Source organism: Dama dama, chromosome 15, assembly GCF_033118175.1.
Source record: "Dama dama isolate Ldn47 chromosome 15, ASM3311817v1, whole genome shotgun sequence".
In the NCBI taxonomy this organism is placed as follows: Eukaryota; Metazoa; Chordata; class Mammalia; order Artiodactyla; family Cervidae; genus Dama; species Dama dama.
Genome location: NC_083695.1, coordinates 38440824 through 38453016, shown reverse-complemented (window position 1 = coordinate 38453016; position 12193 = coordinate 38440824). Strand labels below are relative to the sequence as shown.

General features: G+C 49.6%; 1 protein-coding gene across 1 annotated transcript; it reads right to left on the bottom strand.

The window, feature by feature from the left end:
• Positions 1-526: 526 nt before the first annotated feature.
• LOC133070642 (collectin-46-like) lies at positions 527-10054 on the bottom strand. The gene is made up of 7 exons (XM_061163029.1): positions 9856-10054; positions 5285-5401; positions 4909-5034; positions 4479-4586; positions 4006-4122; positions 3304-3387; positions 527-909 (listed from the first exon to the last, which is right to left on the bottom strand). The coding sequence occupies exons 1-7, from the start codon at positions 10052-10054 to the stop codon at positions 527-529; spliced, it is 1134 nt and encodes a 377-aa protein (XP_061019012.1).
• Between the last annotated feature and the right edge of the window lie 2139 nt (positions 10055-12193).

Sequence of the window (12193 nt, the reverse complement as noted above, 5' to 3'; positions counted from 1 at the left end):
TGGGAGAGAATGAGCACAAGCCTAGAGTGAGTGCAAGGAGGGAAGAGAGCCAGAGCTAAGGCTCCTGCTCCCCTCTATGGAGTGTCAGGAGAGGAGGAGAGGTGAGAGAAAAAGCCTGAAGGATAAGAAGATTGAAGGCAGGAGATGAAAGGCAAGGAGGAGGCAATGACCAGTGGGGTCAAATGGGTTCCATGTTTGGCAGAGGTGGAGGGCTGGACACCTGTCTTGTTAAGGAGGAGACACTGGATTTTACAACAGGGCCATCTTGGAGACCTCCTTTTAGCCCTTGCCTGTGAGTCAGCAGGCTACCCCCCTTTTGTGTGACAAATCTTCCAGATGTGAAGCCAGTTGCAAACTTTATTCTGAGGGAGGAGTTCCATAGGAGGCCTGCCTTGTGGCCTCATCCCATGGCTCAGTGGGGAAGCCGTGAGCAGCAGAGGGTCACCTTTTTATTGGGATGATGGCAGCTCACAGCTCTGGGCACTGCCCCCTTCCTCCCTGGGCTGGAGCTGGGGTGGGGGGAGCCTCAAAACTCGCAGATCACGAGGAGTTTCTTACTGCAGGGTACGTCATTCCACTTGCCCTCAGGATAGATCTCCACACAGTTCTCTGGTTGTCCGTCATTGTTGTTGTTGGGCTCCCCGCTGTCCCAGTTGGAATAGAGCAGTGACTCCCCTGTGGGGTAGGTGAACCTGCCCTCCGTGGAGATGTCACTCATGCTGAGGTAAGCTTGCTTGTTCTGGGCTCTGACCAGCTGTGTCACAGCCTCATTCTCAGCTGCAGAGCGTGGGGAGGCCAGCTGTCCCCTAGCCTCTCTGCAGACTTGCTGGGCATCTGAATATGATTTTACAGCACCTGCTGTCTTGAAGATCTTCTCCCCGACAGCCAGGCCAGATGGGAAGAGCACCGCTAAGGAAAGAAGAAAGTCAGATTGGGAATGTGGCAGCACCTAGACCTTGTGATCCAACTGGAGTCCCCAGCTCCCACCAGGGGACCAGGGCACCAGGTAGAACAAAAGTGAGGCACTTAGCTCCTGAGCACTGGTCATGTAAGAGGTGAGGACCCTGGAACTCAGGTGCTTATGCAAGAGGCCTAAAGTCGCCCAACTGTCAAATGTAGATGAGGATCAGACCTTGTTGGATGTGACACTAAAGCTCCCACATCCACTTTCTGTTCCTCCCCATAATGTTCACCAGAAGCTGGGACTTTAATTACTGTGTAAACAGGAAAGACTGTGGCAGGGAAATGACACTTAGAGCTCAGGGCAGCTCCTGAGAGTGGAGAAAACTCCACACAGGCAGCTGATTCTCACCCGCACATGATGACCGGGTGTGTGGAGCTGTCTGAGCGCTTCTGTACTGTGTGAAGGGTGAGAAGAAAGGGAGGAGAGGGCTGCATCTGAGAGCAGCCAAGTGCTGATCTCTGCACTGGGGGAGTCCAGTGTTGGCTTCCATATGCTTGCAGGTGATGCTACAGCCAGTCAGCGTCCCTGGACTACTGAGCAAGGGATGACAGCATCTCAGAGCTCTGCGTGGGGGCAGGAGGGCAGGGTGGGATCAGCTTTGGAGAGAACCCTGTCTGGGCCTCAGAAAGTCATGTGCTCTGCCCCACCCTGGCAATGACAGTCCAGGTGACAAGGGAAAGTCACTTGTCTTTTCAGAGTTTAATCCCAGATTTCCAAGGAAAAGGTCCACTGCACAACAGCATCCTCTATGTGATATGTCAAGTATCTCTTTTGATTCCATCCCATTCATACCCCTCTGACTTCCAGGGTCATGCATGGAAATGTTCAGGGCTCCTAAGGGGGCTCAATGGACTGGATCTGAACCCAGGCTGCACCCTGACCCACTGCCATTTTCCTCTGATTAGCTTCAACAAGCAGTTGGAGTCCAGATTTTCCAGTAGTCAGGATGGTACCCAGACAGCCTTGGACAAGGTCAGTGCAAGCTCATGTGCCATGATTGGTTTACATCCCAAGCATTTGGGTAGTATGCCTGTGCATGCGTGAATATATCCGTGTGTCAATTCAAAGGTACCTGGGCTGACTCAAGGTCCATCAGGATGGGTGTGCATATGTGTGCATGTGTGCTCAAGTATGTAGGTGGTGTGGACTGAGTGATGGTATTTAGGTACACACATGTGGCCAGCACATATGCTCAAGTTCTCCTTTGTTTATATCAGTCTGCATGAAGCGTTAGTTTTTAAGTCATGGCCAACTCTTTTTGACCCCATGGACTGAAGCCCACCAGGGTCCTCTGTCCATGAGATTTTCCAGGCAAGGAAATTGGAATGGTTTGCCATTTCCATTCCCAGGGATCTTCCTGACCCAGATCAAACCCAGGTCTCCTGCAATGCAGGCAGATTCTTTACCAGCTCAGCTACCAGGGAATGAGAGAGTAAATAGATATGTAAATATGATTGTGCAAGAAGAAAGACATAAACTGCTGAAAACTCTAATCCCACTATTTCAGTACTTAGTCGGCTTGAGTTCTTAGAGGCCAACCCTCTGTCTCACCCAATCAGGTCCATATATGCACTACTCCTACAGAAAACTCTTCCTTTTTTGGATCAACAAGGTTTGATAAGTGATGTGCATTCAAAGCTGCCATCAGGGAGAGGAGAGAAGGAGGAGGGGCAGTTGGTGGAGCATCCCAAAGGTACAGGGAACTCAAGTATGTGCTCCCAGAGGCCTCTGCCTGCTTAGGATCCAGGCTTAGGGAAGAATCTCTGCTTCAACACCACCAAAGTTGCAGGGGGAGTCCAGCACTGGCCAGAGACTGGAGGCAGCCTATTTCTTCCAGACCCGGGGACACCTTTAGGGTAAGATACTTGATGGTCACACACCAACGAAAGGTCCCCAGCAGCCTTGAAGCCCACAGGCAGCATCCCACCCCCACTCTCAGGATCATGTCTGGCTTCTCTGCTGCCCTGGGCTGTGTGGCTTCTTCTCTGGGCATTTGCACACCTGGCCCAAAGAGGGAAGAAACGCATCCTGGGTTGGGTGTCCGTTTGTCTGTCATAGGAATCCACCAGGGTAGGCCTGGGTAAGGTCTGCTCAACAGATGACTGAGACTGCATTCACCTCCTTGTCTTGTGCATCTACTTGAACCCCTGGAGCTCGTGGGGCTCAGCTCTGTCCCAGCCCTGTCCTTAGCCCCGCTCCCACTCCAGGTCTAGTTCAGTCCCATTCATGGTCCCAGCAAGTCCAATTTAGACCCAAGCCCAGTGAACTGCAAGCCAAGCCCAGACTAAGTCTGAGGCCCATAATCAGGGCCTGGCTCAGGGTCAGGTCCATGAACTCACCTTTCTTATACTGAGAGAAGGCATTTTGGAGGCGTCGCAGGTGTCCCTCTAAGACTGCCACCTGCTGCCTGACAGCATCGACCTCTGCAGAAGGGAGAGGCCAAGTGAAGACAGATCTAGAACAGCCTGGGGTCACTCAGAGCCCAGGCCTCAAGAGAAGGATGTCCAGGTGCAGAGGCAAGTTGGGTGTGGGGTAAGGAGGTGGAACAGAGGCCTAGGAAGCCCTCTTCTGCTGACCTAGCTGGCCTCTGGTTCCACGGGATTTCCTGCAGTTCTCTTGTGAACAGTATCCCCTGAACAGATCCCTGTGCCTCACTGAGAGTGAACCAGATGTCATTTTAATTTCAAATTCTAGGAATCTGATAGCACTTCCTTTTGCATTGCAGGGGGTGGTATGGTTGTAAGAGAGGAATAGACATAGCTTGAGTATTTCTCATCCATTGAGTTATTTGATATTCAAGGTTATCTGATGAACTGAAGAGAGAGGTTGGCTTGTCATAGAAATCGCAGAGAAAATCTGCTCAGGGTCTCCTCCAGCAAGTCATAGAGGCTAAGACCAGAGTTCACCTCACCATACACCCTGTCAACTTTTCCTGCTTTGACCCCCATCTGTAACTAAATGGGATATCTGAGAGGAGAGCTGAGCTAAATAAGGCCTCCTCCCTGCCCCACACCCTAATGGCGTCCCCAAGTCTTCCTTACCTGTAAGCCCACTCTCACCCTTTTCTCCTCTTTCTCCAGGAGTACCTCTGTCTCCCTTCAGTCCTGGGGGGCCCCTGGCACCTGAAGGCCCCTGTGGACCTATGGCTCCAGCAGGCCCTGGGATCAGAGAAATAGAAATGGGTGAGTGCTGAACATATATTTTAGCATTTTTGTGTCCCCCCAACCTCCATACAGGGACTCATATCCCCCAGCAGTACACCCTCCCACATGCAAATGTCCCTCTGTGCCTGGAACTCTTCTTACATCCCCTCTGTACACTGACTGTCCCATAACCCAACAACCAGCCTTCCCTGGATACAGACAGTCCCTGCCACTCTCACCACCCTCTCCCTGGAGACAGACAGCTCCCAGAGCCCAACGCTGGCTCTCTCCCTGGAATGCCAGCTCTGACCTGGTGGCCGGTGGGGATGGGCACAGGGGAACATGAGCCCAGCCCCACGTCCATTGCTCACCTGCCGCCCCAGCACGTCCAGGGGCTCCAGTCTCCCCGGGGGCACCTCTCTCTCCTTTGAGACCTGTGGGGCCTGGGGAGCCCTGCATGCCTGGGGCACCCACTCCTCCTGAGGAAGGAACACACTGGAGAAGCACGGCTGAGAGTGTGCTCAGCAGGTACCATTTCCTCAGCAGTGCAGCTTGTCACCCACAGCTCCAGGTGAGAGAGCAACCTGGGAGACTGCTCCTGACCACTTGGTCTCTTCCAGGAACCGTATCGGGAAATTCAGTCAGTGTGGGAAAGTTGAGGGTTTAGCCCTGACAAGGCCGACCAGGCGCAGAGGTTCCAGGCTTTTCCAGACACTGTGCATGTAACCTTGGTCCCCACCAGGGCTGCCCATGTCACCCCTCCCATCTCCCTCCCTCACCCACCACGTACCAGCCTCCTACCTTTGGGCCCAGTCTCTCCTTTGGGGCCTGGTGTGCCTGGAGGTCCCATGCTCCCCTGCCTCCCTGAGGGGCCCTCTCTCCCAGCCGGACCAGGCATGCCTGGAGGCCCTGGGGAAAAGGACCAGCCTGGTTAGTGATACTGAATCTCCTTGGAGGTAGAAGTGCTTAAAAGATGGAGCTGTAATAGAAGTCAGACAGGCAGCCTCCCCCTAAAAATGGTGCCCCTAGGAAGCACCAGCCATCTCTGAAATAACCTCGTGCCACCTTGAGAATGACCTTCTTCCTCTTCCTGGGGTGGAATCTGTGCAGGCCTACTGCCGTGTCCTAACGCAGCACACCACCTGCAGACACCTGCATTCCACGCCCAGCTGCTCACCAGGTGGTCCAGGGTCTCCCTTTGGTCCGGGTTCTCCAGCAGAGCCATTGTCCCCTTTCGGCCCAATGGGGCCAGCTGGTCCTGGCCTCCCTGCTCGTCCTGCAGGTCCTGGTGAACCTGTGGCAGAAGAAAAGATGGACATAAAGCTGACCCCGGCCCAGGAGGAGCCAGATGCATGCAGAGTCAGGACCCTGGCGTTCTTTCTGGGTTCTGTAGGGTGTAGACACTCCCCCTCCAGGTGACTGGTCCGTGGAGATCTAGGAAATCTGTGTCTACATCTCCATTTTACAGGTGAAGAAACAGGCTTGCAGAGTTGGAGGCAGATCCAAACCTAGACCCACCTGACTTTGCATACAATGCATCTGCCCCTGCCCCAAGGCCACGGTATTTATGGCAGTTAAGTCTGTCAGCTTTTACCCTTGACCATGGACTCCCTGCCCTCCCCTCTTCCCAGAACCAAAGTTTATGTCAGAAATGACACCTGACACTAATCACCAGAGAAATAGAAATCAAAAGCACAGTGAGCTGTCACCTCACTGTCAGAATGGCTACTATCAGACAGCAAATAAGAAGTGTTGGAGAAAGTGGAGAAAAGGGAAACTGTGCAGTAGGGATGTAAATCGGTACAGCCACTATGGAGAACAGTATGGAGGTTTCTCAGAAAGTGAAAAATAGAGCTATGATATAACCCATCAATTCCACTTCTGAGTATTTAACTAAAGAAAACGAAAACACTAACCTGAAAAGATCTATGTACCCCCAAGTTAATTGCAGCGTTGTTTATGGTAGCCCAGACATGAATGCAGCCTAGAGCCCAAGTATCTGTGGATGGAAGAATGGATGTAGAAAATGCAGGGTGCATATACAATGGAACATTATTCAGGCATAAAAGGGAATGGAATCTTGCTATTTGCAGCAGCATTGGTGAACCTTGAAGGCACTATGCTTAGTGGAATAAGTCACAGAGAAGGGCAGTACTGTATGATCTCACTTATATGTGAAATCTAAATTAAAAAAATGAACAAGAACAACATTCTCACAGAGAACAGATTTGTGGTGGCTAAAGGTGGGGTTGAGAAGTGACCAGAATGGATAGAATTCTTCAAAAGGTACAAGTGTGCAGTTAAAAAAAAATTGAGTCCTAGGAAGACGATGTACAGCAGATTTACTATACTTAGTAATTCTGGGTTGCATGCTTGAACATTGCTGAGCAAGCAGATCTTAAAAGTTCTCATTACACACAAATTGTAACTATGTGTGTTGATGACTCACTGTGACAATCATTTCACAATATATGCAAATATGAATTCATTACGATATACATCTGAATCTAATATATTATAGATCAGCTCTATTTTAATATAAAGAAGAGAAAAAACTATGTAACATGCTTTTAAAATTATGGAAGATAGGTGAAATTATTGTGCATTATTAAGTGATAAAGTAAGTTATAAACACTCTATTTAATATGATTCGGTTTCTTCAATGTGTCCATGCATGTGTCAGGCATGTGCACATGTAATATATACTGTAAATAACACAAGAACAGCATATACAAAGGTGTTAACAGTTGTTCTTTCTAAAGGGCACAATTCAGGCAATTTTAATTTTCTTCTCTTTATATTTTGACCACATACTAATTTGTTTTGGAAAAATGACCAAACATTTAAAAAAATCACAGTACCTTAAGAAGGCTGCCTAAGTCTGAAATTATAAGAGGTTTGCCTTCAATGACTAAAGGGAGAATTGCCTATTGATTCAAGAATTATACATTCAATTCTGTGAGTTTGGTTATTCTTTTTTCATTGAGATGAAATTCACATAATATAAAAATAATCTTTTTATTTTTACTGTGATGTGTAGCTTTCAGGATCTCAGTTCCCCAATCAGGGATTGAACCTGAGGCCTGGCAGTGAGAACACTGAATCCTAAACACTGGACCTCCAGGAATTTCCTATAATTAATCATTTAAAGTATACAATTCAGCAGCATTTAGAACATTGACATAATTGTACAACTACCACTTCTCTTTAGTTCAAGACTATTTCATTAATCCCAAAGAAAACCTCATACTCATTTACCACTCCCTCCCTGCCTCTGCCAAGGCCCTGGCTATCTCTAGGCCGCTGCCTGTCTCTGTTACCTATTCTGGATATTTTATATAAATACATATAATACATGACCCTTTGTGTCTGCCTTTTTAAACTAGCAGTGACATTCTTGAGGATCATCCAATTTGAAGCACATCTCAGTACTTCATTCCTTTCTATGGCTGAGAAATGTTTTATAGTATGAATATAACACATTTTCCTTATTCGTTCACCGTGGATAAATGCGGATAGACACTTGAGTTATTTCCATCTCTTAACTGTTGTGAGGAAAGCATTCATGTGCAAAAAGACAGCAAAAGGAATCTGTCAGTTACTACTAACTTGTGCATTCACTTATTTGTTCATTTCCTCATTTCATTTCTCTGTTCACTGAGAAGCTCTCTGTAAAACATAGCTTTCTGCCTGGCACTGAGCAGGATGTAAATGTCAGCACCAGGGCCTGGTCTGCAAGGAATTTGTCACTGAATTTTAACTGAGAGGCGCAGGTAATGAGTGAAGAAAACAGCTTAGGAGATGTCCCTCATCCCATCCCAGCCCCCCAAACCATGGAGACACATGTACTCATAGGAAACAGGACTTCGAGACTGAAGAGGATTCAGAGACCTGGAGAGGAGAGATGACATTTCAGATCTGGAAACCATTCCCCCAGGATAAGAAGGGCCAGGCTTGCCTGGGCCAAGAATGTGCAGGCGGTGGGAGACTGGTGTAGTTGATGGGTGGTGAGAGCCTCTGTGCTGGACATTGTGTCCTGCTCTTAGTTCCAATCCTCACTAGGCAAGCAATGGGAGCCCGGAGGATGGGCTCCACATCCCAGACCCCCTGGTGCACTGTGCTCAGGCAGAGACACCTGGTCCCTGACTGAGCCTCTCCTGGGCTCCCACCAGGCTGGGGAGGGCAGCAGGTACCTTGGAAGCAAGTCACTCCTTAGAAGGGAGCATTAGAGGTTGCCCATCCTTTGCACAAACCATGGAGGCCATGAGAGCAGGGAGGTAGAGGAAGGGATACTTTTCAATTCAGGGCCCCTAGGGGAGCTAGAGAGAGCTGGCACCTTGAATACCACCCCTCCTCTGAGATCACTTCTAGGTGGCCTTCTCAATCCCCAGCCCATTCATGTTGGAAGCTACTTTCTTTCTAAAAGACAGACAGATACTTGTCTCTTACCCTACAAATCCTGGGGATGTTACGTATTCTTTTCAGCTTTAATGTTCATTTCTTTCCTCTCCAATCAAAGCACAAACTCCAGGAATATAAAAGACCTCAGTTGATCCCTCCATAGCCCTGGCCCAGGGCCATGGTGGTCCCCTCGTCCTTGTCGCTGGTTCATCAAATTCTTACGTCTTGCCAGTAAAAACCAGATCTTCTCCTGTGGGGCAGTGTTTCCAGAAAATTCCCTTAACAATACATTTGGAAACCTCAGGAGAATTCAGCTGGTTGGGACAGCAGAAGAATAAAACTTGATCTTGAAGACCCAACAAAGAAATGAAGCCTTGGCTCAATTCTTTGTCACTGTGTGGTCAATATTATTCCCATCTACAGATGATTAAACAGAAACTTACAACACTGTCATCAGTTCAAAAATATTTAACATTCTGCAGAGGCAACATTTAATAAGAATGATCAACAGTTAAGTTTTGGAGTATGCGTGCTCAGTCGCATCTGACCCTTTGTGGATTGTAGCCTGACAGATTCCTCTGTCCATGATATTCTCCAGACAATAATAGAGTTGCCATTTTCTATCCAGGAGATTGTCCCAACCATGGGATCAAACCCACACCTCCTATGTCTCCTACGTGAGTGTACTAAGTCACTTCAGTCGTGTGCAACCCAGAGCCCGCCAGGCTCCTCTGTCCGTGGGATTCTCCAAATAAGAATACAGAAGAGGGTGCTATGCCCTCCTCCAGGGGATCTTTCTGACCCAGGGATCGAAACTGCATCTCTTACATCTCCTTCATTGGCAGGCAGATTTTTTACCACTAACACCACTTGGTGAGCCCAATGAGTTCTGGAGCTGCTGCCACTGCTGTTGCTGCTAAGTCACTTCAGTTGTGTCCGACTCTGTGCGACCCCATAGATGGAAGCCCACCAGGCTCCGCCGTCCCTGGGATTCTCCAGGCAAGAACACTGGAGTGGGTTGCCATTGCCTTCTCCAGAGTTCTGGAGTAGAGGACTCCAAACACCAGTCATTCACTCACTGTTTGTACATTCTTGGAGTGGTTAGGGTCAGAAGATCCTAGAGGAGGAATCAGGGCAGGTGGTTATGGAGCTGGGGGCTTGGGCAAGCCAGTGTTTGCCAACCAGTAAAGCCATGTTTTAGGTGGACTGAAGATCTGGCGGAAACCTCCCCGGTTGGGAAAACCATCTTCAAGCTTTCCACAGCAGAAGATTCAGAGTTTTTGGGGTTGGTTACTATTCCAGTGCCCACCCCTTCCCATCAGGGCAAGCACATGGTCCCAGCTCTACCTTGATCCCCCTTCTCTCCCTGGGGACCTTCTCTCCCATCTTGTCCATCACGACCAGGCAAGCCACCCTCTGGGGGGCTACACACAACCAGGGTACAGGCATTGGCCATTATTTTCCGGGAATAGATCTCCATTTCTGCTCCCAGGGATCTCCAGGTCTGTGTGAGCAGAAGCAGCACCGAGGGCGAGAGGAGAAGCATGTCCTAGGCAGAGGAACAGAAAGAGGGGGTGCTCTTGGTCCAAGGATGAGGACTAGGGCTGGCCCAGCTCCTGGAGGTCAGGAGAAGCCCTTTCCCCATCTCCTCTCCCATTCTCTGGGGCCAAGAGTAGCAGGGCTCGAAAAGCAGTTTAGGGAAAGTTAGGATAAGGTCTGGCTAGGGAGGACATGAGTGAACCAGCTGGACCTCTGAGCCGGTCTGCCAGCAGCATGGATCTACTCTCAGATGCTCTGTGTCATCCCTTTTTGGGCCTGTCATCCTTGCCTGGGGCACTGTGGTCAGGATGTAGAATTCCTCACTGAGGCCATTGTCACACCAGAAGGGACTCTCTGAGGGCCCTCAGGTGGGACCCTTCCCTCTCTGGGCCTCTTTATCCCTTTTTATACCAGGAGATTGGTAGCTTTACCTCTTACAAGGCTGGCTTGTTTCCTCTCACTTGCTGCTCTGCACAGAATAGTGCTGGAGTCTGCAGTGCTATCTGAAAAAAAAGCCAGAGTCCTAATGCTTGGTAAGGTCTGTCCTGAGCACAGAATGACGCATGACTGCTTATTTGCCAGGATTGGTCATTCCTGGGCTCCACCAGGAAAGTTCCTGGCACACCTAGAGTCCTGCCCAGACCTCCTGAGAGGACCTGGATAGGGGCCTCATGGAAGAGAGGACGTTAGAGACGGGTGCCATCAGGGGGAAGCTGGCTTCAGAGGACGAAAGCCGATGTCCAGTAGAGCTTCCAGTCACCATCAGAAAGCGACTCAGGAGCTAAGTGAGATCACGGTGGGTGCAGGACTTGGGTCACTCCCAGTGTTGGGCTTCTTTCCTTTCTCAGAGAGAAACTGTAAAGTTTTGAGTATGGAGAAGTATCATGGGAGATGCAGAGACCTGGAAGAAAGCCTGAGGGACCTGTGCAAAGGACCGAGGGTTGCCAAGCAGGCTGATGGGAGGGAAGGGGTTTCCTGACCAGAGAAGTGCCTCCTTCCAAGAGGAAGATGAATTGCATTTACCCTGGGGACTTCCAGACAATGGCATCAGAGATCTGGTTGGATGTCACATCCAATTCTCCCCCTCTCCCAGTCCTGAAAACACAACTCCCACCAAACCAAGGGAGCAGATTGAAGAGCACCCCTTATTACCCACATTTTATCCCACCACCAGCATTGAACCTCCTAGAGTGGAAGATCTACACACACCCTGCCTTCTTCAACCACCCACATAGGCAGGAAGATATTCACCAGACATTTGAAGCAAATTAAGAGGCAAGGACAGAGACACTCACAGTTGCTTCCTGTAAGGGTCCAGAACGTCCAGGCAAGTTAGAGTTCCTGGGTGAGAACTGGCTCTTTATACCTGTCCTGTAACTTGATCCTCAGCCCCAGTTTCCTGAGAATTCTCTTCAGGAAGTAGGGTAATTTCCTTATTTTTGACTCACTCAAATTCACCCCCAGCTGAATCCAGGTGTCCACCTGGCCTCTGGACACCTGCCACTAATATTGATAGGACTAAACCCACCTTAGAGATCAAAGCGCACCCTCAGCCCAGGATCTCATGGGTACCCCACTGTAGCCTTGTAAGTAAAATGGCAGCATCAGGGTCTGTATTTCATGACGTCCAGGGATCCAAGGTCCAGAGAAGACCAGCAAGTTGCACAATGATCTACAACTCTTGCAAAAGCAGCCTGCCTCTGCAGAGTCCAAGAAACAGCACCTGCTGTGCCCACTTCTCTTCCACCTTCATCTCAACATTACTGCTCAGACACTAGGAAAGAGCTGGGAGCTGCTTGGCCAATCTGAGCAGAAGTGGGGCAGGTGAAGGGCTGCCAAGGCAACAGCCTGTGGGAGACAGTGTCTGTGGGAGCTGCCATCTGGCAGGGGTCACTCTTTTGCTTTCTGCTGTAGCTCTAGGACAACTCTCCACTTGCCTCAAGATGGCTTTCTATGCTCTCTGTTCATCCCCTGCCCAACCCGCCTTCACTCACATGACTATCCAATTGTCTTCATTACAGGGCTTACTGGTAACTGCCTACATACTTGCTGCCCCAGACACTGGTTTCCCTGGTAACTGATGAGCAAACTGACATCACCTTCTTGTTAGACTGGTGGGATCCTCCCTCAAACAGTAAAAATTGTG

Excerpts from the sequence above, each read along its gene's own strand:
- LOC133070642 (XM_061163029.1), bottom strand. The coding sequence starts at position 10,054 with ATGCTTCTCCTCTCGCCCTCGGTGCTGCTTCTGCTCACACAGACCTGG. Across the intron at positions 5,402-9,855 it reads GGGAGAGAAGGGGGATCAAG|GTTCACCAGGACCTGCAGGA; the intron begins GTAGAGCTGGGA and ends CTTCTGCCACAG. Across the intron at positions 3,388-4,005 it reads GGGTGAGAGTGGGCTTACAG|AGGTCGATGCTGTCAGGCAG; the intron begins GTAAGGAAGACT and ends TCCCTTCTGCAG.